Consider the following 26,701-nt stretch of genomic DNA (forward strand, 5'->3'; position numbering starts at 1 on the left):
GCAGCACACCCACACTGCTGCCGTCCTTCAGCAGTTCATTAATTAACGCTGAGATAAGGGTGAGACATGGCCCGGGGCAAAGAGAGACTGGAGGAGGAGATGGGAGACCTGGAGAGCAAAGAGGGAGGTGCAGAGGGCACAGAGATAGAGAGAAAATGTGGGAGAGAGAGGGCAAAGAGGCACAAAGAGCAAACAGACCAAAGGCAGAGAGACAGAGTGACACTGGAGAGCTGAGAGTGACACTGAGAGGGAGCAGAGAGGGGACAGGAGAGGGATGGCAGAGAAGCACAGAGAGGGCAGAGAGAGCAGAGACAGGACAGTAAAGAGGAACAGAGCTGGGGGGAATGAGGCAGCAGAAAGAAGAGAGGTAGTCACAGGGAGAAAAAGAGAATTCAGAGCTAACACACACACAGAGGGGACAGAGAGGGAGCTGGAGGCAGAGAACAAGCAGAGCAGAGTCCATGACATCCTGTTACCCACCTCTTGTCTTGAGGCAGAGGAACCAGCTGCCCTCCTGCCCCAGAGCCCAAATCTCCTCTGCTCCTTCTGCCCTTCATCCCAGCCCACCCCATGGCAAACCTGCCAGACCCACACTCCAGCCACGACCCCTGCCCTCAGCTCTGGTGTGCCCCTGCCTGGCACCCCAAAACTCCCAGTCCACCCTCCCTGGGACTCTTTGCAGCCTTGGTGTCCTTCCAGGCCCCGCTGCTCCTCGCCCCCATCAGACAGGAGCCGGTGCTTACGAAGGGTTACAACACTTTTTATTCCCACGCAGCCGTTTCACAGAGTACAAACACAAGACAAGACACCAACACAGCCCCCCACACCCACCAGCACCCCAAGGCTGCTCCCCACTCTTTCACCAGGCACCCCAATGCTGCCCTGTGCCCGCAGACCCCAACCCTGCTCTGACCCTCAACCCTTGCACCCCACACAAACACGGCAGGGAATTTCGTCCCTCCTTCCTCTGACTCTCGTTCCTGCCCACCAGAAAGCACCTCTTTCCAATTATTGGCACCAGCTTGTCACCACCACAGCACAATGCCAAGATTTCCAGAGCCCCATGGATGAGTTTGGCTCTCTGAACCAAACCTCAGCACCACCTCCGCTCCAGAGAGTCAGAGGGTGACACGGTCCCAAGGTGTCACGTCATCCAGAGATGGCAATGCACTGCTCTGTGCCCCAAGACCCACCTCTGGTTGAGTCTGTGAGCTCATAAGACCCTGGTGGCAGCTCCCAAGGACAGTGGGAGCTGTCCATGTTGAGGGGACAGCACGTGCTCCACCCCATCCCACACTACCAACAGTGGCGTGGGCCACCTTCAGTGCACCCCACAAGGGAGAGCCTGGGAAAAAAGCTGCAAAACCCCTCCTTGAGTCCACATCAGTGATGGAAAGCTGTAACAAAAACCCCCAAACCCCAGTCCCACATCGCTGCTGGCAAACATCCCGCTCAGTGTCGCTGTGCCGGCTGCACGTCACGGTCGGGTCCGCGTCCCACCTCTCTCAGGTGACATCCCTCTGCCTCCTCGCAGCATGGCCGGGTGGGCAGCAGCGTGGCCACGGCGGGGGGGCTGTCTCCTACCCTACAAAGACTCAGGCTGACGCGAGAACAGTTTTTGGCTGGGCGGCGGGGCCGCGCCTACGAGGTCAGGGGCCGCGGGGCCGAGCGCAGCCACAGCCACAGCTGGGCCGCCAGCAGGAGGGTCACTCGGGCACGGTGCTCCCCTGAAGAGCTGGAGGCTGCCAAGACAACAAAATCCATGTAAGCTGGGGCTCTGAGTGCCTTCCTTGGCAATATGGAATATTCCCTTCAAATCGTGCCAGGCTGGTGCCCACCCAAATGCCCGACCTCACTGCTGGGCTCCCAGACCACTGCATTTACCCTCCCCTGCCCTGTACCATGCAGGCACCATCACCCCCTTGCAGCTGCCTGCCAGCTCTTCTGAACCTGCCAGCAGCGCCCTCACAGCCCTCAGGTGACAGGGACAGGGCACATCTGGCTCGCTGCCCTCCACACCCCTTCTGTCTGCAGCACGCCACACGTCCCAGCCCCTTTCCCCATGCTGCTCACCCCACAGCCCCTCGGTTTGGGGGTGGCAGCTCCCTGCTGTGCCCACCCCGACCCCGGTACTTGCCCCTGCAGCTCTTGCCGTCCCCTTGCAGCGTCCCTGTCACACAGCTGCACAAAGGCCCGTCCGCCCGGCTCGTGCAGATCTGCTCACAGCCTCCGTTGTCCTCACACCAGTCTGATCCTGGACACAAACAGCAAAAGGGGCACACCTGAGCCATGCTCCCAATCCCTGATCCTTGGCTGCTTGAGGCTGGGATGGCAGACAAACCCCCCAGCCTTCCCTGGGCTCCCGCACTTACGCTTCCTCCGGATAGGCCCCACTGAGAGGATCTGCTCCTTGGACTCCTCGGCGAAGGCGCTGGCCATCCTCGTGTGCTGAGGGCAGTTCTGTTTGGGGATAAACATCACCTCTGTCACCCTCAGTTCTGCCCAGGCCCTCTCTGTGCCCCTCCACCTGTCCTAGATCTCAGCTCCCACAGGTCCCAAGGTGACCTGCCTGTGACAGAGCATCTCCTCCCCATGCCCAGAGGGACACACAACCACCCCTAGGGCTACTCCTCTGGTCACCTGTCCCATGACACACCATCAGGGCTCACGGCGCTCTGGAAGAGCCCTTCAAACCAAGCACCCCCTCCCTCTGCACTCGCCCCACTCACGATTTTGCAGGAGTATTTCTCGGAGTCGCAGAGGGACACGGCGCAGTGCAGGTGAACCTCGTCATAGTCCCCGATGAACTTGAAGACGGTGACGTGGAAGCGACACGTCAGGGACACCCCGTTCTCCTCTATGCCAATGGTGTTGTCCTTCATGTTTTGGCACCTGTGCAAAGCACCGATGCTCAGCACCACCCTCCTGTGACTGGGACCCTCCCTGTCCCCATAAGGCCCCTCACCCCAGGTCCTACAGTGGGGTGCTTAGACCCTGCCATGGCTTGTCTGGACAAGGGTGTCATGCCCTGCCTCTGTCACCTCTCTCTGGCATTTCCAACTTCCCAAAATGATCCGTATCCTCCTTCTCCTGTAGTTAGGTGTTGTCCACAGCATCATGGACACAAGGGAAGTGCTTCTCTCTGCACCTGGTACTCTGTCACACACAGGGCTTCTAGCTCTGTCTACACCAAGCAAATTAACTCCTGTTCTAACAACACTGCTCCTCCTCCTTTCCAGATTTTGATCAACCATCCCATTGGCCTAAAGGTCCTTGTCCCAGCTGATGCCACCACCCTTCCAGACACCATGAAAACCAACGGGGCTCGTGGTAGCTCACCCTCCCTCGATGATGAAGTAGCGCAGTTTGTCGTTGCTGTCCCGCGAGGGGGTGGCGTAGCACTTGTTCAGCATCAGGATCAAGTGGTTGGAGTCGGCCCCCACCACAAAGACCCCCACATAGAGCACGTCCCGGGTGGTGAGCACCACCTCGCCCTGCCTGTATGGGTGCTTGTAGGATGAGTTCTTGTACAGAGCCATCTTGGTGGTGAAGCTCCCTTCCTGTGTCGGCACCGTCAGGTTAATCACACTAATGATGACAAAAAAACCCACCTGCTCAGTTGGTGGAAAGGTTTTGAACCCCCAAATTGTTGCCTGGCTTCAGAACCAGCACTGCCTCACCCGTCTGTGTAACAGGCCCTGCTCCTACCTGAGCATCGGCCGCACAACTGAGTCCAGGGAGATCTTGATGTCCAGCTCATAGGCACAGGAGAACTCCACGTTGATGGTCCTGTCCCGGGTGATGATGTTGCCCGTGTTGTTGGCACTCTCGATCCACACCGTGTTCTTGTACACTATGTGAGTGCTGTTGGACTGCAGAGGGAACACAGGGCACTGCTTAATTCCAGCTGTTCCCACTTCCCTGCTCCTAATGAGCACCTCTAAATGAGCTGTGTGACAAGGGACCTGCTGCCCCTCCACCTCTGTCCAGAAAGGGTATGGAATGGTGGGGCTTGGAATTGCATCCTTACTCTACAAAACCTTCCTGTGTTCTCCTTGACCCCCAGCCCATTAAAGCACCTCCCAAGCATCAGTTGCACTGTTCTGTCCCTGGAGTTGAGCTGGGCTGCAGTGGACTGTCCCACGCTCCCAGCCCTGTGTGCCCCATGTCCCAGCTCACCTGCACCAAGTTGCCACAGTTGCCTTTGGTGTTGTTGATCTGGAAGGAGATGAAGTCCTCCCCTTCGATGCCGGGGCAGTGGCGGTCGTTGACCCGCACGCCCTCACGCTCAAAGCCCAGCTGGAACAGCTTGCACTTTGAAATGGACACCTCCATTTGGGCAGCCTTGCAGGTCACCTCCGCATCAATGATGTCATGGGTGGCTGCAGGAGATGACACAACTTCAGACCACCACAAATGGCCCCTTGGCACTTCTTTCATCCACTAAAAATGGGCTGGGATCATCTCCTGTGGTGTGCTGTGCCCATCTTACATCTCTGCTACTCAAAGTGCTTCCAAACCAGAGATGCCCACAATGTGCACCCCAGAAAAGCTGTTCCCTGCTCTCTGCTCCCCTCCTGAACTGTGCATGGTCAGGAAAACCCATCTTGGCAGAGGTCACAGCCCTCAGCACATCCCTTCCCAAAGCCCCTGTGGCATAATGGCCCAAGGTGGAGCTCGGCACTGACCCCACAGCCAGGAGCAGAGGACTCACTGTTCCCATAGGGCCAGGAGCAGAGGACTCACTGTTCCCATAGGGCGGGGGCTCGATGCAGCCGCACAGCTCCCCGCCGTTGTCCAGCTCGCAGGTGCGGTTGGGGCAGTCGGCGCCCACGCAGGGATCTTCCACCACTCCTGCTAAACAGCACAAGACACAGCACAAACACAACCTTTACCCTCAGACCATGAGGCAGCCACCTCTAGCCCCTCTCCCCAGTGGGACACGGCTCCCCTCGACCTGAGCAGCCCCAGTTCTCTTACAGCAATTCTCCTTCTCGATCCAGTCGGTGCCCAGGATGCCGAAGGTCCGGCAGGCCTCTCCATAGGCAGCCAGCGAGCCACACAGCTGGACCTTCTTGTGGTTGTAGCAGCCATCCAGAAAGCAGGACTCATAAAAGGGCAGCGGGTCCAGGAGGCCATAGCAGGGCTGGAAGAAGCCTTTCATGTCGGTCAGCTTCAGGCAGTAGCTGTCACTCTGCAGCTCCTGGATCTGGACGTTGTCGCAGGAGGCGGCGTATTGCGAGTACTGCAGCTCGTTGCAGCTGTGGGCATCGGACACGTGGTGGGGGCTCCTTTCACAGCCAGCCCTGCTCCCATTCCCGCTCCCAGCTGGTGGGAAAGGGCTAGCTGCCCACTCACCTCTTCTGCATGCCGTTGGTTTTCCAGCTCTGTGCCAGCACCACGCTGCTGACGGCCGGCTTGCCCCGCAGCGTGGCGTAGTCGTCGGTGCGGTCGCCGTTGAAGTTGCCGCAGAGGCCGCACACCTTGTTCTGCAGCCGCTCCCCGATGGTGATCTTGATGACGTTGAAGCCGTTGTAGCGGATCTGGATGTCGGGGCTGGAGTCGATGACCAGGAAGCCCTCCTGGCTGAAGATCTTGGTGGACAGCCCCGTGACGAAGGGGATGCTCACGAGGCTTCCGTTCACCTAGCGTGAGAGAAGGACACAGAGCTGATGTCCCTCCCATATCTCTGCCTATGGATGTGGGCGTGAGCCACTCATAAAAGATTCCACAGGTGCTTCCCACTACCCCATCTGTGAAAACATTGACAGTAGTCTGGGGTCTTTGTGCAGACCATTGTGCACTGTCACCCATTATCCCCTCCCAGCCCCACTCTGGCAAGACCTCACCTTGACAGTGTTCCTGTCGCTGATGAGGATCTGCTCCTCGTTGATGTAGAAGTACACGGGGGAGATGATGGTGAGGTTGGGCGAGGACCACTTGTCGAAGTTGATGATGAGCTGGAAGGAGAAGTCGGGCAGCTTCTGGCAGATGGTGGAGAGGACGAAGGCGCAGTTGGCGGGGAAGCGGAGGAAGGCGCCGTCGAAGGTGCGGAAGACGCCGCCGCCGGCCGCCAGGCAGAAGGAGCTGCGGGTGCTGAAGCAGCCGCGGACGCCGTTGCGCAGCGCGCACTCCTCGTCCGACTTGCAGTGCCGGGGGTCGCACTGGATCAGGTTGCGCCGGAAGCAGCGGCACCGCCGGGTGCAGTCCCCACTCCAGAAGAGCTGCTTGGGCTGAAAGAGGGACAGGTCACCGGCTGCCCTTCAGCCCAGAGGGTGTCTGAGACAAGGCTTGCACCCCTCTGTCACACGACAAGCAGAGGAAAGGGGGCAAAGAACACGCTGGCAGCTTGAACTTGCCTTGCAACACCTCTGCTACCCACACTCATGTTTGCACTGCCACCACAACCTCCCTCACCTCTTGTGCACACACAAAGCCACAGTGTTTAATACCCCCTGGGCCTCTTTCTTGCATTCTGCCAGCCACCAACCCATCTGCAAGGAAGCCCATATGACACTACACCAATACTGGCTCCTCATGGAGCAAAGGCACCCTACACAGGACAGTTTCACTGGCACAAAATACAGGTCACTGTGATATGACCAGTGCTATCAGCACAGCACTTTGCTGCTTCATACTCCTCAGTGACATCCAGTAGCTACAAAAAAGCAAATTTCATGTGAAATACTAAATCTATGATGTGTGAATACCTAGCACAATGTGATCATAAAATACTGGACTTTGGCACTCATCAAAGAGTCTTCCCAGTCATTACCTTCTCTCCATCCCACCTCCACCAGTTCCTTCCTATGCTCGACACCCAGGCCACCTTCACCCAACAACTGCATGATGTTTTTTTGGATAGAAAGACTCCCTATGCAGCACACCATGGAGGGACGTCCCTCTCCTCTCTATCTCTGCTACCAGCCTAGCCTGACTGCTATCCCCACTCAAACTCTGCCCAGAAATATCATCCAGAGGGAGGGAGCAGGCCCCAAGAGCTGCGTACCTCGTAGTATTTGCCATCAGAGTAGCAGCCACAGTTGTGGGGCAGGATGCAGCTCTTGCCATTGAGGACATAGCCAGGGTCACACTGGCAGCCCTCCACGCAGTAGTGGCTGCAGTCGCTCTTCAGCCGGATGGCAGCACATCGGGGCTGGCACAGGGACACACAGCTCTCGTAGTGGCTGTTGGGGGGACAGCTGACAGCTGAGCAGGGGACAAAACCAACACAGATTAGCTCCATGGACACCACCAACCTGGCTCCCCACCAGGGATTGATTCAGACCTGTCGTGCATGGTGTGCCAGTCTGTGGCCTCACCACCCTGTGAGAGCGGGGCCCGTGAGCCATGAGCTTGCTTGTTAGAAGGGAAAAACGACACAAATTTAATTTTCAGTCTCGTTAGCAAGGACAATTACTTCCCATCTGATTTGCCAGACAGATTGGCTGCCAGGGATGCGTGCGGTGCCCATCCTCAGGAGCCTGATTGAACAGCACATCGTCATCTTATTGACAAGGGGCTGCAGCTTCATTAGAGCAACACGCACTGCTGGCATTGAAGCTGACTGATATAATCCCTGGTTAACAGTGGGGGGATGGCTGATGCCTTCTGAGCTTGAGGCTTTCTATCTTCCATCCCTGTCCCTTCTAAACTTGGGGCTTTCTATTTTCCATCCATGTACCTTCTGAGCCTGAGGCTTACCCTTTTCCATCCATGTACCTTCTGAGCTCAGGGCTTTCCATTTTCCATCCCTGTATCTTCTGAGCTTAAGGCTTCCTCTTTCCATCCATGTCCCTTCTGAGCCTGAGGCTCACCCTTTTCCACCCCTGTACCTTCTGACCTTGAGACTTCCATCCCTGCTCCTGCTGTGCCACATGCAGTTTGTGACAACTCCAGGAGAATACAGTGTCCCAGACTTCACCCACCTCACCCAGCAAGCGTGGGAGGGATTGGCTGCCAGGCCATTGGCCTCCCCCTCCTTGGAACCCCAGAAAAAGAAGGACCAGGAGGCAGGGTGGCACTTACAGCACGAGGTGAAGTTCCTCCAGCCAGTGATGGCAATGCCCTGAGTCTGGCAGGTGCTGGCGTAGTTCTGCAGCCAGCTGCAGGCTGTCTGCATGGCCCCCCCATCCACACAGGTGTCAAAGAGGCAGTTCTTGTAGAAGAAGCCGGGGTTGATCTTGCTGTGGCACTTGGCAAAGACACCACTCTGGCTGGGGATGAGGCTGCAGAGCTGCTGGGGCTTCCAGAATCCTTCCACCTTGCCGCAGGCCGGGCAGCGGTCGCCGCAGCCCACGCGGCAGAACGCGTCCCGCTTGGCCCAGCTCTGCACAAAGTCACTGATGCTGGTGGCCGGTGTCCCCCCTGCAGCCACCAGGTCGTCCTCGGGGTTGCCGTTGTAGCGGCCACAGAGGCCATAGGTGAGGTTCTGGAAGGCCCGTGGGATGGTGACAGACAGGAAGGTCTTCCAGTCGTACACAACCTTCAGCCCGAAGTCGGTCTCCACCACGATGTGGAAACCGAAGGCAAAGATGTTCACTTTGCCCTGGCCCAGCTTCAGGGGCAGGTAGAGACGCTCATCGTTGATCTGCAGGGAGGGAACAAGGCAAACACTGTGAGGGGGCATGATGGTGGGAGCTTCTACAGAAGGACAGAAATGAGGGTGGCTGGGCATTCCCAGAGAAAAGTCCCTGCTGAGCTTGCCTCTCCAGCCAAAACAGAAATCCTCTCCAAAAGCTGTGCCTGGCAGCACCCACGGCATGATCTCACCTCCAGAAAACCTTGTAAGCCCTAAAGCCTCATGTCTAGGGTTTTACTCCTGCAGAAATAACCACAGCCCTCATGGCCCTGCACTCACCAGCACAGTGTACTTGTAGGCACGGTGGATAACAATCTTGTAATTAAAGACCTCCACTTCCACCTGCTTCACCCACAGGGCCAGAGAGGTGTCCCGATCCTCGTTCTTGGCCGTGACGGTGAACGTTGGGAATGTGTCCGAGCGCTCCACCCTGGGCCGGGAGATGGTGGTGCACAGCACCAGCTCACAGCTGCTCTGGAAGTCGAAGGAGTAGCCATCAAAAGTCAGGTAGTGCCCGTAGCCCGAGATGATGCAGGAGGCGTCGGTGCGCGCGTGGCAGTAGTAGAGGCCGTTCTCCTCCAGGCAGTACTCGTCGTCCTTGCAGGACACATTCTCGCAGTACACGCTGTTGTCCGAGCCGTTGCAGTAGCACAGGAAGTGGCAGGAGATGTCCATCCAGAAGGTCTGGTTGGTGGCCAGCTGCCGGCCCTCGAAGTTGCAGCCGCACTCGCGGCGGGGGATGCAGCGGGTGCCGCGCAGGGCGAAGCCCTCGTCGCACTGGCAGCCCTCCGAGCAGGTGTCCCTGCACACGGGGCCCGAGGCCAGGCTCTCGCAGGTCTCCACGCAGCTCATGCACTCCTCAAAGTGGCTGTTCTCCGGGCAGGAGAGAGCTGCAGGGTTGGCAAACACAGAGCCTGAGCCCCCAGCTCCGACAGCGTTGGGTGAGGAACAGGAAAAAGTGGGTGGTGATGGATTCAGGGCAAAAGGGGAAACAGTCTCAGCATCTTGTGGCCACTGGCTCATCCTATTCCCTTTGCAACCCCTTCTCCTCTCAGCCATCGCCCCCCTCACATCTCAACCCTGTCCTGCTGTGTGCCAGACATCACCTCCTCCTGTTATTTCCCAAACAAACACCTCCCTGAAACTCCTGAGGCAGAGACAGGCACAGCCTTCCCACCATCTACTGCCACACTTGGGATTTTCATATTTGCTTATGAGTTATGAATGTTCTCCCATCCATGGCAAGTTTACAGCAACAGCTAAAAACCAGTGTTATTCAAATTATCCTCTGGTGGTGGCGTACAGCACCGCCAGACACCATCTGCAGCTCCAGAATGCTCCTACAGCGCACCATAAAACTTCTGCTGCCTCCTGAAATGCCACCCTGAAACCGCTTCCCTGGGAAATCTCTCTCTGCTGGCACTAGAAACCTCTGCCTGTGATTCCAGCATCCCACACGAAAAGCTGCTCTGCCTCTGCACGCCCACAGCTCCCCACCAAAAACACTCTGCCTGGGTTTGGTGGGTTCCAAACTCCCTTCTCCCCACCCTGGGTGAGGAAGAGCTTTGGTGGACTCACGGCAGAAGCTGTGGCTCCTCCACTGGCCGATGTCCACATCGGCGTTCTTGCAGGCGCTGGCGTAGCGTGCCACCGAGTCACACAGCTCTGACACGTTGCCCCCGCTCTGGCACAGGCGGAAGAGGCACGTCCTGTAGTAGGCCGAGACGTTGACCACGCTGTGGCACTCCAGGAAGGAGCTGTTGGTGGGGTCGTTGATGATGCCGCAGCTGGAGCGGCTCCTGTAGGACTTGAGCAGCTCCGAGTCGTTGTTGCAAGCCATGAGCAGGTCCCCGCACTCGCCGTTGCAGATCTCGTCGAAGGTGGTCCAGCTCTCCAGGAAGAGCTCCAGGTTGTCGGTGAACTTGCCCTTGGGCAGGCAGAACTCGTCGGTGGCGTTGTCGTTGAAGAGGCCGCAGAGGCCCCCGGTGCAGTTGAAGTAGGAGGTGGAGAGGCGGATCTCCAGGAGGCCGGAGTCGTAGTAGCTGATGGCCAGGAGCCCCTCAGACTCCATCACGGTGCTGTTGTCAGTCCGGTAGATTTCCAGGCGCCCAGAGGGGTGGAAATAGGGCAGCTCCACGTCATAACCATTCACCTGCAAGGAGCAAGGTGGAGGGTTCAGGGTGGGTGATGTGGCTTTGCCCAACCACAATGTGCACGTTAAACACTTCCTGACAAAGACCCACCCTCCAGGGCCCAGAGCCTCCTCTGAGTGAGGGCATACAGCTGTGTCTTTGGGTTTTGCCCCACATAAAGCAATTTTTCTTCCAGGGGAAAAGCAAGTTGCAGGAGAAGGAGGAGGCAGGAAACCTCCTTAGCTAATAGAAGGAACAGTGCTGTGGCAACAGCTTCACAGGCACCCAAAGGGCCTCCACATGATGGTTCAAGTATTCCTGTGGTGTCCACAGCCACAGACCCATAATCTCCACTGGATCACACCACAAGCCACCACCTCCCACCCCGTCCCAGGGCAGCACCTTTACCTTAATGTCTGACAGCCTGGTGCCTCCAATCTTCACCTCTTGGCCGACCGCCTGGACCCGCACGACGCGCGGCCCGTTGGGAGCAGTGCCGACCTTCTTCTGGTTGATGTCCACCTCAATGAAGTCTGGCCTCTCTGGGCAGGTCTTGAGCAGCGTGTAGGACTGTTCCAGCGGGTAGGGGAAGGTGATGCCATCAAAGGTCTGCAGCACCTGGTCCTGCCCCACCAAGCACACGGTCTCCCGCTTTGGGTAGCACCCCCGGTAGCCGTTCTCGATGGTGCAGATCTCTCCCTCGGGGCAGGTGGTGTTGAAGCACCTGGCCTCCCCGCCAGCCTCGCAGTGGCACTGCACAGTGCAGTCTGGTGATGCCCAGAAGGACTCCCCGACGGCGTAGTAGCGGCCGTTCACGTCGCAGCCGCAGCCCTGGACGGGGACGCAGCGGTCGGCGCTGAGGACGTGGCCCTCGGGGCACTCGCAGCTCTCGGTGCAGGGGGAGGTGCAGGCCAGCGGGGCAGTGAGGTCGGAGCAGGTGGCAGGGCAGCTGGTGGCACACACCGAGTACTGGCTGAGCTCCGGGCACTGCACGGCCGCCGCTGTGGGCGCAGAGGGGTGACAAACAGAAGGGCCATGTTACAGCACAGTTCAGGTGCCACCCTCTCACTGACCTCAGCAGAGACAACACAGAATGACCCATGAGGCCCCCAATGGCAGGATTGTCCCCTCCATTTCCCACCCAGGCCTCCCTGCCCAGTCCTGAGCTTCTCCAAAATAGCCCCAGAGCCACTGAGTCGCCCACAGCTATTTAAGGCGACAAGGATGGTGCACTGACCAACCAGTTCCCATTCCAGTCCAGCCTCCAACCCTCCTCATGGCAGCAGATGACTTCCAGAGCAAGGTGGAGCTCCCACCTCATGCCTGACTTGTGTCACACTTTTGCTGGAGCAAGGGTGTGATGCCATGGAGAGGAGGGACCAATCAGTTCTCTCCCAACTCCCTTCATTTCAGGCAATCCCCTCCCTTGGATTTCCTCCCCATCCTGTCATGCACTCCTGGGCACACCCCTGGCATTGCTCCCCTCCTCCCAAACACTCACCACATCCCGTCTGGCTCCTCCACTCTCCCACCGAGATGCCCAGGGCCTGGCACACGGTGGCGTACGCCTGGATGGCCTGGCACAGCCCGGTGCCATTGTCCTTGGTGCTGCAGAGGTCGTAGACGCAGCTGTGGATGAAGGCAGTGGGATCCACGACAGAGCCACACTCCCAGAGGGGCCCCCCGCTCTTGTTGATGAAGCCGCAGTACTCGGGGGTGAAATACAGCGCCTCGGTGGCGGCGTCGCAGAGGCTGCAGTTCTCCAGGCAGCCCGTGGAGCACCTGCGCTCGGGATGTGGCACCTGCCAGCTCTCGCCCAGCTCTGGCACGGACGTGGCCACCCTCCCATCCGAGCGCAGGACGTCGTCCTCGGGGTCTTTGTTGTAATTGCCGCACAGCCCGCACGTGGCGTTGATGTACGAGCCCGGCACGGACACGGAGGCGTAGTGCTGTCCATCGTAGGTCACCAGCAGGCCAAAGTCAGTCTCCAGGGCAGTGGACAGCCCGCTTTGGTAGACCTTGATTGCGCCCAGTTCCAAGGAGATGGGCAAGGACACCACCAGGTCGTCCACCTGCGGGAACAACACCCGGCGGCTGAGCAGCGCGTGGAACAGCAGAGCCCTCGTGCTGGGACAGACAGGACAGCCTGTGCCCATTCCCCAGGACACACGAAGCCCAGAAGTGCCATCCCACACTCTCCAGGCTGCTGCCACCTCAGAGGAGCTGCCCTGGCAAGTTCTCCCCTTCCAGCAGAGCTCTTACCTTTGCCTTCCCAAATCCGCCCCTGGGGAGAACAATCTTGTGCGAGTAGACCTCCACATAAATATCCCTCAGCCAGGAGACGGAGGAGCCGCCTCGGTTCTCATTCTTGGCCTCCACGTTGAAGTAGGGCAGCTGGGAGCCTGGCCAGCACTGCCTGGCGAGGAGGTAGGAGCAGGAACCCTGGAAGTGAAAGAGGAAGCCGTCGAAGGTGTGGTAATGTGGATCTCCGAACACCACGCAGGTGCTGCTCTCCACCGGCACGCACTGGAAGAATTTGCTCTTCGTCTCACACGCCTCGAAGGGGCCACAAGCCATGTCCTGGCACAGGATCTCATTGTTGAAGTCCAGGCAGCGGCACTTGGTGGTGCAGTTGGCGTTGTCCCAAAAGATCTCCCCTTGACGGAGAAACTGGCCTAGAAAGACAGAAAGGGAAAAACCCACGCTACATCACTTCTTGAAACAGAAACACGCTCTGAGCGCACCCTCGGGGGGCTGCTCCTGTGATGGAGACCACCACCACCGTGTCCTGCTGCTGGGCTTCTCAGCTCCTTTCCTTGTGCAAACTCCCAGCAAGAGCCGCTCAGCAAATCCCAAGTTTCATTTCTAATGTGTGGTGCATCCTCTTTGAGTCCTGCCCACGCCACGAGCCCCTGGAATGCTGTGAGTGCTGTCACAAATCCGGGGTCAGTGCTGCAACAGCAGGCTGGAAAACTTGAAGGTTATTCCACTCATTTTGGACACCCACCACTCTGGCTCTTCTTCAGTATCGCAGGGCACAAGAGGCATTTGTGCTGTTTTCCCAAAGGAAAAGCCCCATTTGGAGGCAGTTTCCAACATTTTTGCTGCACTTGCACCATCCTCCAGCTTTGCTCTCACTTCCACGGTTCCCCTGTTCACGTAACTCTGCTGGTCAAAAAGTCACTCTGTCAGCAGCAGCCCCAGGAGCAATTTACTCCCATTCAGGAAGATCTCGTAGTAGTTACTACACCAAAGAGCTGTTGATAAGCAACTTCCACCCCACACACGAGCCCCAGCAGGGTGCTGAGTGATCTCACAGCCCCAGACAGCAGCAGAGAGGGAGCGGGTTTGGCTGGTGAGACAGGAGAGGCAGGAAGAGGGCTGGAGAACAAGGGTGGCAAGTCCCCGTGAGGGTTTCTCTCCCCTCCATCTGGCCATTTTTCACACTCCTCCGGCGCGTGGCTTCTGCCGTGCGCTGCTTGAGTTTGCCTCTCCTAAACTTTTTGTTCTCTTCCCTGCCTCCTACAAAAAAAAAAAAAAAAAAAAAAAAAAAAAAAAAAAAAAAAAGCTATTTTCTGCTTCCTCGCAACAAATGTCTCCTCTTGGCAAGGCCCACGTTCCAACCATCCTGGTGTGGGGAATTTGGGAAAGGGGTGTTATTTGGATCCAACACCTCGTGCTGCATCTCCTCTCCTGGGGGCAATCGGCCATTCACCGTGAAATTTAAATCCAGTGGTGGGATCTACTCCCAACTCCTCTTGTCACCTGCAGAGCTGAGAGTGGTTTCCAACTTCTCTGCAAAGTCCAGCCTTTCTTCCTGGGGTCAGCAGCTGGGAAATGCTGGAGCAGCTGGACCCAAAACTCTGCTGGAGCTGCAAGAGCCTTGGGATCTCGTGGACCTCGAGTAGTCCTAAACTAGGACATAAAGAAGCCACATGTCTCCAGTGTCTGTCAGCAAATGACAATTCTCTCTTGCTGGAAAGACTCCTGGAGCACAGTGGATGCTCCTGACAGTTTTATTTGTCAAATGGAAGTGCAATAATCTTTCAGCAGCAGAGCCCCTGTGCAGTCAGTGTGTGCATTGATTAATCCCTTTATGGCCCCGCGCTGTCAGTGACAGGCACAGACCCTGTAACTGCTGCAGACACATGACATTTGTCCTGCCTGCAGAACCTGCTGCTCCTCATGCATAAACAAGGGAAATGGCACAAGATCAGCTTCTCTAATTTATGGGCAGGAGGAAATTGCTGTCCCTGAGTCTTTCCTGTTGCCACCAATTATCGCAGGAACTCGGAGATGTGCAAGGACTGAACCCTCTCTTCTGTTTCTGTCCCTGCAGCTGCAGCTCATGGGGACGCCCTGGCAAAAGCACAGATCATGCAGCACCCCAACAGCATCATCTTTTGCTGCACTGCACCCCAAAATTTGGGGACAAGCAATTCATTTCTCCCTTACCTCTCAGGCTGCAGCCGTTGGCCGGGTCTATTTCTCTGCCATCTATTTTGAAAGCCCAGCGCCCAGGGACATTTACGTTGGTTGTTTCCTCAATATTGACAATGTCTGGGGTTCTGGAGCCTGGGATGCTGAAAAAGTTGGTGAGATTTCCACCATTGAAGCCAGCCTAAAGCAGAGAGAGAGCAAATTCCATCACCCATCTTGGCAATGGGAAAGTGATGCTGCGTTTCCTCATTCTCTGTTCCCCCTGAGTACATCTTCTTTAGTTTTAACAGCTCTTTCTGAAGATTTCTGTTTTCAGGTAGTCTAAATTTCTGTTTTCAGGTAGTCTGAATGTGAATGAAAAGCTAAACAGGCACTACAAGCAGAAGGGAAGTGTATTCACAGATTTATGTTTGTATAGATACATATATATGTAGATCTAAGGGTGTGTGAGCTGAGTGACCAAAATAGAGTGGGAGGACAACACAGGGAGAGATAAAGTAAGAAAGCAATGTGGGGGTGCAGGATTCCTGCATTTCTTATGCAGCAATGTCCCCTTCCTCAGGCAGAGGGACTGGCCGTGGCACTGCTGCCACCACCAAATTTTGGAGTGCTCATCCCAGCAAGGAGTGCAAGGCCAGTGCTGTGGATGCTGAGGGATTCCATGGCCTGAGCAGGCATGGATGCTTTGGAAAAGCCATAGGCAGTAATCCAAGAGCTCAGCAGGGATGGGGATATGGGAGCAAGAGCCTCACCTGAGCCATCACCCCGCCGAGACCAGTGAGGGGGTCCCCTCCGCTGGCCGTGCCCGTGGTCCAGCTGATTTCGTGGTAGTTGAACAAGGCAAAGGATGACACCCCGTCTGTGATCAGGACAGCCTGGAACGTGTTCACCTGTGGGAAACCACGGGCACCTTCATGGGTGGCTCTGCTTTCCTCCTGCCCCGCTGCCACACTGAGGTCTGGCCCGGGTGAGCCTCACAGTGAGGAGCAGAAGTGGAATGAGACCCAAACCCACCCAAAATAGCTGCCACTGCTCCAGCAGCTCCCATTCTGCTCCTTCCTCCACCTGGGAGCGTGTGAGGACCATCTCTGATCCAAGGGAGCACCAATAGATGGCAGCATGAGAATAAGCTGCCGGGGAAGGAGCAGCGGGCAGGATTTGGTGCTTGTGATCTGTTATCTCCCATTACCCTGTCTTAGCTTCATTCCTGCATTATCTTTCCTGGTTCCCTTCCACATTCATATCCTACAACGCTGCCGAGGGTGGATTACATCCAAGCCAGCCATGTATATCCTGCACTTTGCTGGCTGCCAAATCCCCTCCCCACCTGCTAAATCCTCTGCTCGTGTTCTTCCTTTCACTTGAAATGACTCTGCATTTCCAGCCCCACAAACTCCAGCCAGGATCCAGGTGGGAAGAGCCCATCTTCCCTTTCAGGGCTGTGCAGAAGGACAGAAGCAGCTCCTTCCCTTGGGATATCCCCTCCATCCCTGCAGATCCAGAGCTGGGTGGGCACTGGGAGCTCAGTCAGCCCCTTCTCTCAGCTCCCTGCATTTCCTGTCCTTCCCATCCCTGCCCTGGGACCATGCCCTGAGAGCAGCCCCTCCTGCCTCTGAGCAAGCAGGATTTTAGCAGGGGCTGCCTCTCTTTTAATTAATGCAGAGCAACCCTTGGAGCCTGGCTACCTGGGCACCGCACACCAGGGAGGAAACTGCAGCCACAGAAACAATTCCCAGGTGAAATCCACGGATCCAAACATCTCCCAGGGGGAAGCATCAGGGCTGCTCCTGCCAGGAGCCATGAGAGCAGTTGGGAAGGGGAAGGGAGAAGGGGAAGGGGAAGGGGAAGGGGAAGGGGAAGGGGAAGGGGAAGGGGAAGGGGAAGGGGAAGGGGAAGGGGAAGGGGAAGGGGAAGGGGAAGGGAGAAGGGGAAGGGGAAGGGAGAAGGGGAAGGGGAAGGGGAAGGCTGGGGGTCACTTGGCACCACATTCCATCCCCTTGGAGCAAACCCCCTGGCTCTGAGGATGCCTCAGAGGGGAGCCCAGGGCTGCCTGCACGCCACAGGGGATGTCACTGCCAAGGAAACCAGGCCCCTGCCAGGAGAACTCTGGAACACGGAGGCAAAGCAGCTCTGGGAGCTGTCAGGAGAGAGAGAGAGGTGTGGGCAGAGCTGCCTCTGAGCAGCTGCAAATGGCACAGTTCACACCAGGGCAGGGAGTAAAGCAGAGCCACTTCCACTCCTCATCCTTTCCCTGGCATTCTTTCTCCTACTCCTGGTTTCCTCTTGCTCACCTTTTGCCGTGCTGGGAGGTCACAAACGTGTCACACATAAAGGCAGTGCCACTTGGAGAGTGCCACAGCAGCTTTTCCACACAGCAACAAACCCTGCTCTGCTCAGGAGCCTCTGGGAGGGTGGCAGGAGGTGAATCTCACACCTCTCTCCTCATGACACTTCCATCAAACCCCAAAATTCCCCTTTTTGGAGCTCCTGGCCATGGAGCACCCTCTCTGTCCAACCCTCAGAAAATGAACCTATTTGCTCAGGTGACATCTCCAGGCAGCAACTGCAGCATCCCTGAGGCCACATTCCCAAATTTTCTGCAGTTTTTCTGCATTGCGATGAAATTCCTGCTTAAGTTGCATGGTATTCCTTGTGCCAACCCCGAGCCCCGGCTGCTGCTGAGCAGGAAGGCTGCTCTAAAGCAAAATAAATTGCATTGTGTTGCAAATGTAATTCTTCAGGCAATACACGAATCTCTATATTGCTTGCTGTCTGAAAATATATATATATAAATATATATATATGTGGGGTTTTTCTGCAAGTGCTGCCAGGACTGGCAAAAAAATATGCATCAAATCTCAAGCTTCTCTAAGGAATGGAAAAGAGCTGAACTGTTTATCAGAGCCAACTCCTCGAGACAGGAGAAGCTGGGTTTTGGCACTCACAGCACACAGGCTGATCCTGAACAACCCAGACAGTAGCTGGGATCCCTCACTTGCTGTTCAAGAATGGGTTGTTTGAGGCTTGGGGCAGCCTGGTCTAGAGGAAGGTGTCCCTGCCCACGGCAGGGGGTGGAATGAGGTGATCTTTTCCCACCCAAACCCCTCTGAGTGTAATTCACCCCAAGCACAGCCCCTGCCAGCAGTGCAGCACGGACCTCCCCACATCAGCTGCAGCCACAGCTCACAAATTCACCGGATATTTAAAAGCTGTCCATGCCCTGACAAACATCCCAGTGCCATCCCCCTCCTGTGAGATACAGCTCACACACTGGTGGCCGTGTGACACGGCCGAGTCATTAGTGTGGCTCTGATCAGCGTGATCAATCTCCCATGCAGGCAGGGGGCTGCCATCAGAAACATCGGAATTTGTATGCAAGAAATGCATTGTGATCAAGCCAAAGAGTCCTAATTGGTGTCAGAGCCTTGCTTAGATCCTGCAAACACTGAGGAGGAGATGCTTTCCCTGGAGATCTCAAAGCAGGGAGCGAGGCTCAGGGGAAAAATGAAATGACTGTGGTGCTCCTCAGCCCAGAAGGGAACTGGGGAGCACAAACACAAAGTGTCTCACTCAATTTCACACACAGATGATGAAGAACTCCTCCATCAACCCCCAAAATTCCCCTCTTTACAGGACAAGACATAAAATACACCCATGAGAAGCCCCTCACCAACATTGTCCTTCTTCCCCCCCTAGAACATCACCTCCTTAGTTTTACATACAGGTGATGAAGAACACCTCCATATACCCCCAAAATTCCCCTAATTCTGCTTTTTGGAGGGGACAAGACATAAAAGAAAAAAAAACCTCCCCTTTTTACCAGACACGACATAGAATGTACCCATAAGAAACCCCTCACCGGTGTCATGCTTTCCCTGTATGTAGAATGTCACCTCCTCAATTTTACACACAGATGATGAAGAACACCTCCATACACCCCCAAAATTCCCCTAATTCTGCTTTTTAGAGGGAACAAGACATAATATAAAAAACTCCCCTCTTCACAGGACAAGATTTAAATTATACTCATAAGAAGCCCCTCACCAGCATTGTGCTTCTTCCCCCCTAGAACGTCACCTTCTCAATTTTACATACAGATGATGAAGATCACTTCCATCAACGCCTCTCTTTGTAGGGGACAAGACATAAAATAAAAAAATTCCCTTCTTTACAGGACAAGACATAAAATACACCCACGAGAAGCCCCTCACCAGCATTGTGCTGCTTCCCCCCTAGAATGTCACTCCTCAATTTTACTCAGAGTTTATGAATATCCCTTCCATCAATCCCCAAAATTCCCCTCTTTGTAGGGGACAAGACATAAAAGAAAAAAAAACCTCGCCTTTTTACAGGACAAGACATAGAATGCACCTATGAGTAATTCCTCACCGGCGTCGTGCTGCTCCCCCCATAGAACGTCACCTCCTTAATTTTACACACAGATTATGAAGATCCCTTGCATCAACCCCCAAAATTCCTCTCTTTGGAGGGGACAAGACATGAAATAAAATGACTCCCCTTTTTACAGGGCAAGACATAAAATACACCCATAAGAAACCCCTCACCGCTGTCATGCTTCCCCTGTGTGTAGAAGGTTACCTCCTCAATTTTACATACAGATGATGAAGATCACTTCCATCAACGCCCCTCTTTGGAGGGGACAAGACATAAAATTAAAACCTCCCCTCTTTACAGGACACAAGACACAAAACGCACCCACGAGAAGCCCCTCACCGGCATTGTGCTTCTTTCCCCACTAGAACGTTACCTCCTCAATTTCACACACAGATGATGAAGAACACCTCCATGCACCCCCAAACTTCCCCTCTTTGGAGGGGACAAGACATAAAATAAAAAGCTCCCCTCTTTACAGGACAAGACATAAAATACACCCACGCGTAACCCCTCACCGGCGTCGTGCTGCTGCCCCCGTAGAAGGTGACCTCCTCCCAGGTGACGATGAAGAGCCAGCGGGCAGAGAAGGAGGCCATGTCCCTGAAGTGCCGGCGGACGTCCCCGGAGGCCCTGCGCAGCAGCTCGGGCTCCGTGCTCTCCCGGTAGTAGATCTCGCCGCGGATGCCGTTGTGCGCGTCGGCCCAGAAGGGCGCCACGAAGGCGCGGCCGTCGGCCAGCGGGAAGGCCTCGGGCGTGAACTGGCTGACCAGGGCGTTGAAGGAGATCACGCCGTTGTTGTTGACCTGCGTGGAGACCCCCGCGGCGTCTGAGCAAAGGTGCTTTGGTGAATAAGTCAGCACAGAGAGGCTGGTTTGGCAGGAGGTGCGGGCAGAGAGGGTTTGGGTTTAGACACAGACACAGGGTGAGCAGCCTGAGCAGGATTCAGCTTCATACAGCTGATGAGTACCAACTCAGCCCCAAAACACTAAAAATTCTTCAAAATAGGGTTCTACAGGGGAGGCACCCATCAGAGCAGGATGGCACCCAAATCTGCTGAGGCACTGCTCCCAGGATTGCTCAGCTTTTGGGATTACTCAGCCCTGCAGCACTGAGGGACGTGGATGATGGGGGCACAGGTGGCTGCACAGACAAAACTGCCTTTGGCTTTGGCATCTGTGGCTGATCCTGGGGCTCCCCCAGAGCTGGGAGGTGCCACCTCAGCCTCCCCAGAGTCTGCTGAAGATGCTCCCCAAAACAACATTTCTGCAGCAAATGGCACTGCTGCCCTGGGTGCTGGAATCCCCACCAGAAAAGGGTTTGGAGTGGGATTCTGCTTTCCCAGCGCTGCTGTGCACAAACACCAGCTGGAAAATGGATGAGTCTCTTCTGATCCCACAGAGACCACAAAACTTGGGATGTGGCACAGTCACGCTGACTTAGGCCCTGTCTAAGGTTCAGGTGAGCTCAGGTGACTCCTCTCAGCCCAGCCTTGGTGTCCCCTTAGCCAGGCTTTTGCTGTGCCATCACCTGGCAGCAGCAGCAGCCTGTCTTTGTCTGGGCCCCCCACAAAACCGCTGCCCCTTTTCCCCCTGCAGGTCCTGCATGTTCTTGTTTCTTGTCATGGAGCAGGAATAATGTCCCTTGTGTCAAGCCCTTCGCTTCGCCGTGCCATTTAATCACCCACAAGGAAAATTTATTGCCTTTTAGATTCCTTTCCTATGAACATTATCCCATTAAATACACCTTTGACTTTCTTAATCATAAAACCTATCAGTTCATGAAATCTAAGAACTTGTCAGGTAGCTGCTAATAAATCTTCCAATTCCTGGTGACAGGCAGAGCATGTTTAAAATGCAGCCAATAATGGCAAGGGAAAGGATGAAGGGAAGATCTGCTTTCTCCACTTACATAAATGCTTCTGTATGGGGCTCCAAAAAAGATGAATGGCATAGAGATCTTGATTTCAGGGGAGCTGCCATCATCGACTTTGGGGGTTTTGGTGTCGTTCTGCCAGTATGGATAGAGGCTTGCCATGGTGTGAGCTGCAAGGAGAGGGAGAAGAGTCCTGAGGGCAGGGTCAGGACAGTCCTGATTTCAGAGAGAACAGCTCCAAACCCCAAAATCAGCAGCCAAAGGGTGCTTGGAGCCAGGGCAGAGCTGCTGGCAGTGGGACTGCCTTTAGGACAGGCTCAGGAGGAAAAGCATCACCCAGGTTAGTCAGGACACAGCAGAGTGACCACAAGCTGCACCACAGCTGCAGTTTTTCCTCCTCTGGGACAGTGACCAAGTCAAACCCCCTAAGTCTTGGTTTCACAGCAGGACAGCAGGTCCATGCCCTGCTCCAGGACGGGCAGGACTGGCTGTCCACATGTCAGGTGCTCAGGGGGGCAAACAGCAGCAATTCCAGCCCCCAGAGCCACGTTCCTGGCAGTGCCCACCTTCACCTTCCTCCTGCCCTGCCCCTGCAGTGCCCACCTTCACCTTCCTCCTGCCCTGCCCCTGCAGTGCCCACCTTCACCTTCCTCCTGCCCTGCCCCTGCAGTGCCCACCTTCACCTTCCTCCTGCCCTGCCCCTGCAGTGCCCACCTTCACCTTCCTCCTGCCCTGCCCCTGCAGTGCCCACCTTCACCTTCCTCCTGCCCTGCCCCTGCAGTGCCCACCTTCACCTTCCTCCTGCCCTGCTCCTGCAGTGCCCATCTTCCTCCTGCCTGTTCCTTTCCTGCTCCTGGCAGTGCCCACCTTCCTCCTGCCCTGCTCCTGGCCCGGCTGACAGCCTGAGGGGTCACGGCTGCTCCGACATTTCCCGGCTAAATTCACTTTCCTGCTAAAAGGCACTGCCAGCGAACACAACCGTCTCTCCCAAAAGTACTTCAGAAGATGGTTTTGACACGTTTCAGCCTGCTGCTTTTTTTTTTTACCAGCCTAAAATCCATCAGCTTGAGGCACAAGCAGCCACTTCAGGCCCCAGGGCACCTTTCCCTTCTTGTCCCAGCCAGATTTGTGCTGTCATTTCATGTCCTGCTCCTCCAGCCAGCTCCTCACAGAGCAAACGGGGATTTTTCTGGGTTTGTCTCCCCTTTCTCCCTTCTTTGATGCAGGAAAGCCTCACGACATCCAATCTGGGATGACAGAGCCCCCGGGCTTGGAACAATCCCAGCTCTGTTCACCTGGATTCAGGACATGCTTCCATCCCCAGGAGCCTGCCCTGAGCTCCTGGGGGCCCTCCAGGCTCTTTTGTGTTCCCATGGACACACAAGGGGCTCTCCTTGATGCCAGCTCTGAGGATGCTCCATGCTGAGCATTAAGGAGTCGCTACTGACCCTTCTCAGGCTCCAAATTTCCCTGGGAAAAGGGAGATAACGCCCTTTACCCACTGGCATCCTGATTTCCTAAGACATTTGTGTGCCCTGAGTGCCCTGTTGGACACCGGGGAGGTGGCACTGATGGTGTCCAAGCCACAGCCCTCTTTCCACAGACATATCCAAAGGGCCACAGCAAAATTCCTCCTGCCAGGCAGTAAAATAAATAATTTCACAGCTGTTACACACCTGATGAGTTATCACAGCCGAGGTACAGCTACAGGACATGGATTTTATTCTGTTTTTAAACAGGAGGCTCAGCAGACATTCCTCAGTTCCTCTTTAGCTGTGCCACACTACCATACCTGCTCAGCAGCCCTAACACAGAGATTTTCCAAACTCCTGCTTCCTCTGGAATGCTCCAGGTGCACACACAGCCATAAAAATTATAAACACAAGCAGCCCTTAGGATTCTCAGTCCCTCCCTCCCCATGGGGAACACTCAGGTCACTCTGGTTTTTGTCCTTGCTCCAGCCAAGGAGCTGGGGGTGTTCCCAAAGCCCTCTGGGGTGGTTCCCAAGCCCTCTGGGGTCACTTTTCAAGCCCTCTGGGGTCTCTGGGCACAGCCCAGCTGGGGAATATTTTCCTGCTGGGAGATACTCACCTCGCTGCTGTGCTGTTATCACCAAAAGGGCCACCCAGGCTCCCAGGAATGATCTCTTGTTCATCCTACAGGAAGGAGACAAACCCAGCCATGCATCACATTGGTAGGAAAACTCATCCTTGAGGGGATTCCCGAAGCTGCCTGACTGCTGCTGACATCTGGAGCTTCAGGTGAGGTCCCCCACCTGCCAGGCAGCCCTGAAACACCCGGTGATAACAGCAAATCACTGCCAAAGGAAGCCCAGGAACACCTGGAAGAGCTCATTTCATGTCTGGGAGCTGTGAACAGCCACAGCTCTCCGTGTGCTCCTTATTCTCCTGCTCAGGAGCAATTCCTGACCTGCTTAGTGCAGGGATGGCCACTCCTGGCTGAGCCCAGGGGGAGCAGCTCTGCTCCAGGCTGTGATGAGCTCTCATGGTCCAGGGGCTCCAACTTCAGCTAATCCTGAGCCCTGGCTGCCACCACAACCATCACTCGGGGCTGGATGAGCGAGGAGGGAGCACAAACATTTACACAGCTGGGCAGCTCCTTGTGCAGCAATCAATGAGAGGCTGAGAGAGTGAAGATACAAAATGAAAACGAAATCCTCTGCCAGCACTAATTCCTTCTGTGCCTAATGCAATTTGTTACTCGTTATTAATCCAATAGAAAATATTGCTGAAACACCTGCTTTGATTTCTTCGCCTGTTCATTGAGCTCGTTCTGCACGGGCAGGGCTCAGGGAGAGCTCCCAGCAAGGTCTGGGATTCTCCAGGAGTGCTGGGAAGGATGTGGGAGCTCCCCACACCAACTGTGTGCATTATGTACAGCCTGGGTGTCAACAGCAGCATTCCCACCTTGCCAGCTTTAAAAATCTCCCTCAAAACCCAGCGTCTTTGTGTTCTCCCCATGGATCTGTTTTTATGGAAAATGTGGATCTACAGATCCAACTCCTAATGCCACAGAGCACAGGATTACAGGGGGAACATCCCATAATTTATCCCACATCACTCAGAGAGTTTGGAGCACAGTGGAAGGAAAGATCTTCGCCCACATCAACGCGAGCACATTCTCCATGGGGAAAAGTTCATTCCACCAAGGAGAAGTTTTAGCACATTCCCTGTCTTGGAAAGGTGAGAGGAGAGTGGCAGAATTTTGTATAGATTGTAAATCTGAGTCTCATTAGCAGAGACCAGCAGAGAGTGACCCGTGGGGACTGTGGCAATGCAAGGACAAGAGCAAAGCAGAGCAGACAGCAAAGAACGCGCTACTGAACACATCCCATCCAAAAATACAATCTTTTAGGTATGGAAAAAAAGAAATTACCAACCTGTTTGTAGGCTAGAGGAGTAATCAGGTCTGGAATTTTAGACCAGTCTTGGTAGAGCAGGGCGAAATCCTATGTCAGTGGAGAATGCATGCCCGTGCTGCCATGCCAGTTATTGCTGATGTCTGAAACGATGGCTCAGTCCTTTGCTCTCCCAATTGGAAACTCTGTTTTCCTCAATGCTCTTCCAGGGCTGGAGCAGTGTTGAGTTGCAATCACAACTGTTGCTCCTCTGTTGATAACCAGCAGGCTAATCTGGAGATCAGATTCTGGCCTGGAGAGGGAGAGAAGCCTCTTTCTTCCCCAAAAGCTCACCCCCTTCAGGCAGATTCAGATGGAAATGCCAGAGAGACAGAGCTGGCCTCGCAGCTCTGCTGCTCAGGGAACAGAAAACCCAACCCTCAGAAGAATTGAGCCCCTTCCTCCTTTGTGTAAAGGGGAAAAAAAAAGAAAAAGCCCATATATATAAAGTTACAGCATTAGCATTAAACAGTGCTAGGCTTAAAGCGCCGTTCAAAGGCGCTGCCCTGGAGTTTCAATGGAGTTGCTTTGCCGTCCAAGTCCTGCTTTTTTACAGGTGGAAAAGCAAAAACTCACCCAGTCCAGCCCACAGAAGGTTTCCTTGCTGTTCCCATTTCCACCCTCTCTGGTGCTGGTGGGAAGCTTCACTGCTGTGAGCATTATTATCATTTTCACTCGTACAGCTGCAGTTTCCACAGGGATTTTTCCTGCCTCTGGATTCTGGGCTGAGCACAGCTCTACATTTGAGTCCAATCTGTACCCCAAAAAAGATTTCAACTGCTTTGAGTTGGTTCATGTCCATGTTGGATGAGAGGGAGAGCTGAGCAGCAGCTGAGGGGTGAAGGATCCATCAGCAGAGCTACCTCAGAGCTGATTTTTCATCCTGCAGCAAGGCTCAGCTCAGACAGGCACTGCTCCAACCCCAGCAGTGGGAAAACAGCCTGAACTTGGCTGATTTTCCCCTCTGACATTTGGGGTGGGGGCCTTTTATTCCCTATTTTCCCTGCTAGGAGGTCTTAATTCCTCTCGTCCTCCCCACTCTTTGTCAGGAACAGAGAGGAGACAGGAATGCCAGCAGCCCAACAAGAAGCCCTGACTTTTTTTTCCTGGGCGCTCCTGGCAATGTGTTCAGCAAGATCTCCCCAAAAAGCTGTCTCTTACCTCAGCAGTCTCTCCTAGCACACCAGGGCACCAGGCAGCTCGCTGCCTCCACAGCAAATCCCAGAATTTGCTTTCCCTCCATCCTCCAAGCATGGCCCTGCTAGCAAGAATCTTTCATTTTTAAATTTATTTTTACCCTTTTCTAAGCCAACAGCTATTTTAGGAGGGCAGGGGGATATCAGCACTGACTGATATTCCAGGGGCAGAATACTTCCAGCCTGTATCCCAGTTCTTCCCTTCCCTCCCATACATTTTAAACACAACCAGCTCCAGGAAAATCAATTGACTCTCCTCATTCTGTTTTGTAACACAGAGAAAACTGGTGAAAATAGGTTTCCCTCTGTCAGTTTAATATTCTGGTCCTGTTTGTCTGGGCAAGTGAACACTGATGAAGTTTGATTAGCTCTCACTGACTCTTTGGGGAAGATTTTGTCTTCCAGCCTCTCTTCTTTTGGCAGAGACGTTCCCATCATGCAGCGCTGAACACATCGCAGCTGAACAACCAAACACTTCTTCTTTTCTTAATTCTTCTAGCAGAAAACTTCCTCCCATGCCTTACCTTGAGGGCAAACAAGCATTCAAAGATGCCACAAGGGTTCTGTGCCTGCTTGACCTTGGCACAGGCAGTGCCTTGTCTTGTTCCCATCTCCCTGGCACAGCCCATGGAAGATGGATTTGCCCAGGATTTGCCCAAAGGATTTG

At 55.0% G+C, this 26,701-nt stretch overlaps 1 protein-coding gene across 1 annotated transcript; it reads right to left on the reverse strand.

The window, feature by feature from the left end:
* Positions 1-26,665, reverse strand: TECTA (tectorin alpha). Its single transcript, XM_064397573.1, has 24 exons — positions 24,821-26,665; positions 23,512-23,576; positions 21,457-21,590; positions 20,064-20,351; positions 15,906-16,043; positions 15,169-15,334; positions 12,976-13,388; positions 12,215-12,785; positions 11,122-11,714; positions 10,160-10,733; positions 8,861-9,471; positions 8,029-8,590; positions 7,010-7,209; positions 5,850-6,233; positions 5,359-5,645; positions 4,981-5,261; positions 4,747-4,857; positions 4,180-4,382; positions 3,709-3,872; positions 3,340-3,588; positions 2,730-2,892; positions 2,373-2,460; positions 2,138-2,254; positions 1-1,742 (listed from the first exon to the last, which is right to left on the reverse strand). The coding sequence occupies exons 2-24, from the start codon at positions 23,573-23,575 to the stop codon at positions 1,642-1,644; spliced, it is 6,462 nt and encodes a 2,153-aa protein (XP_064253643.1). The 5' UTR covers position 23,576; positions 24,821-26,665; the 3' UTR covers positions 1-1,641.
* Positions 26,666-26,701: the final 36 nt, after the last annotated feature.

The sequence above is a fragment of the Passer domesticus genome, chromosome 23 (genome assembly GCF_036417665.1).
Source record: "Passer domesticus isolate bPasDom1 chromosome 23, bPasDom1.hap1, whole genome shotgun sequence".
In the NCBI taxonomy this organism is placed as follows: Eukaryota; Metazoa; Chordata; class Aves; order Passeriformes; family Passeridae; genus Passer; species Passer domesticus.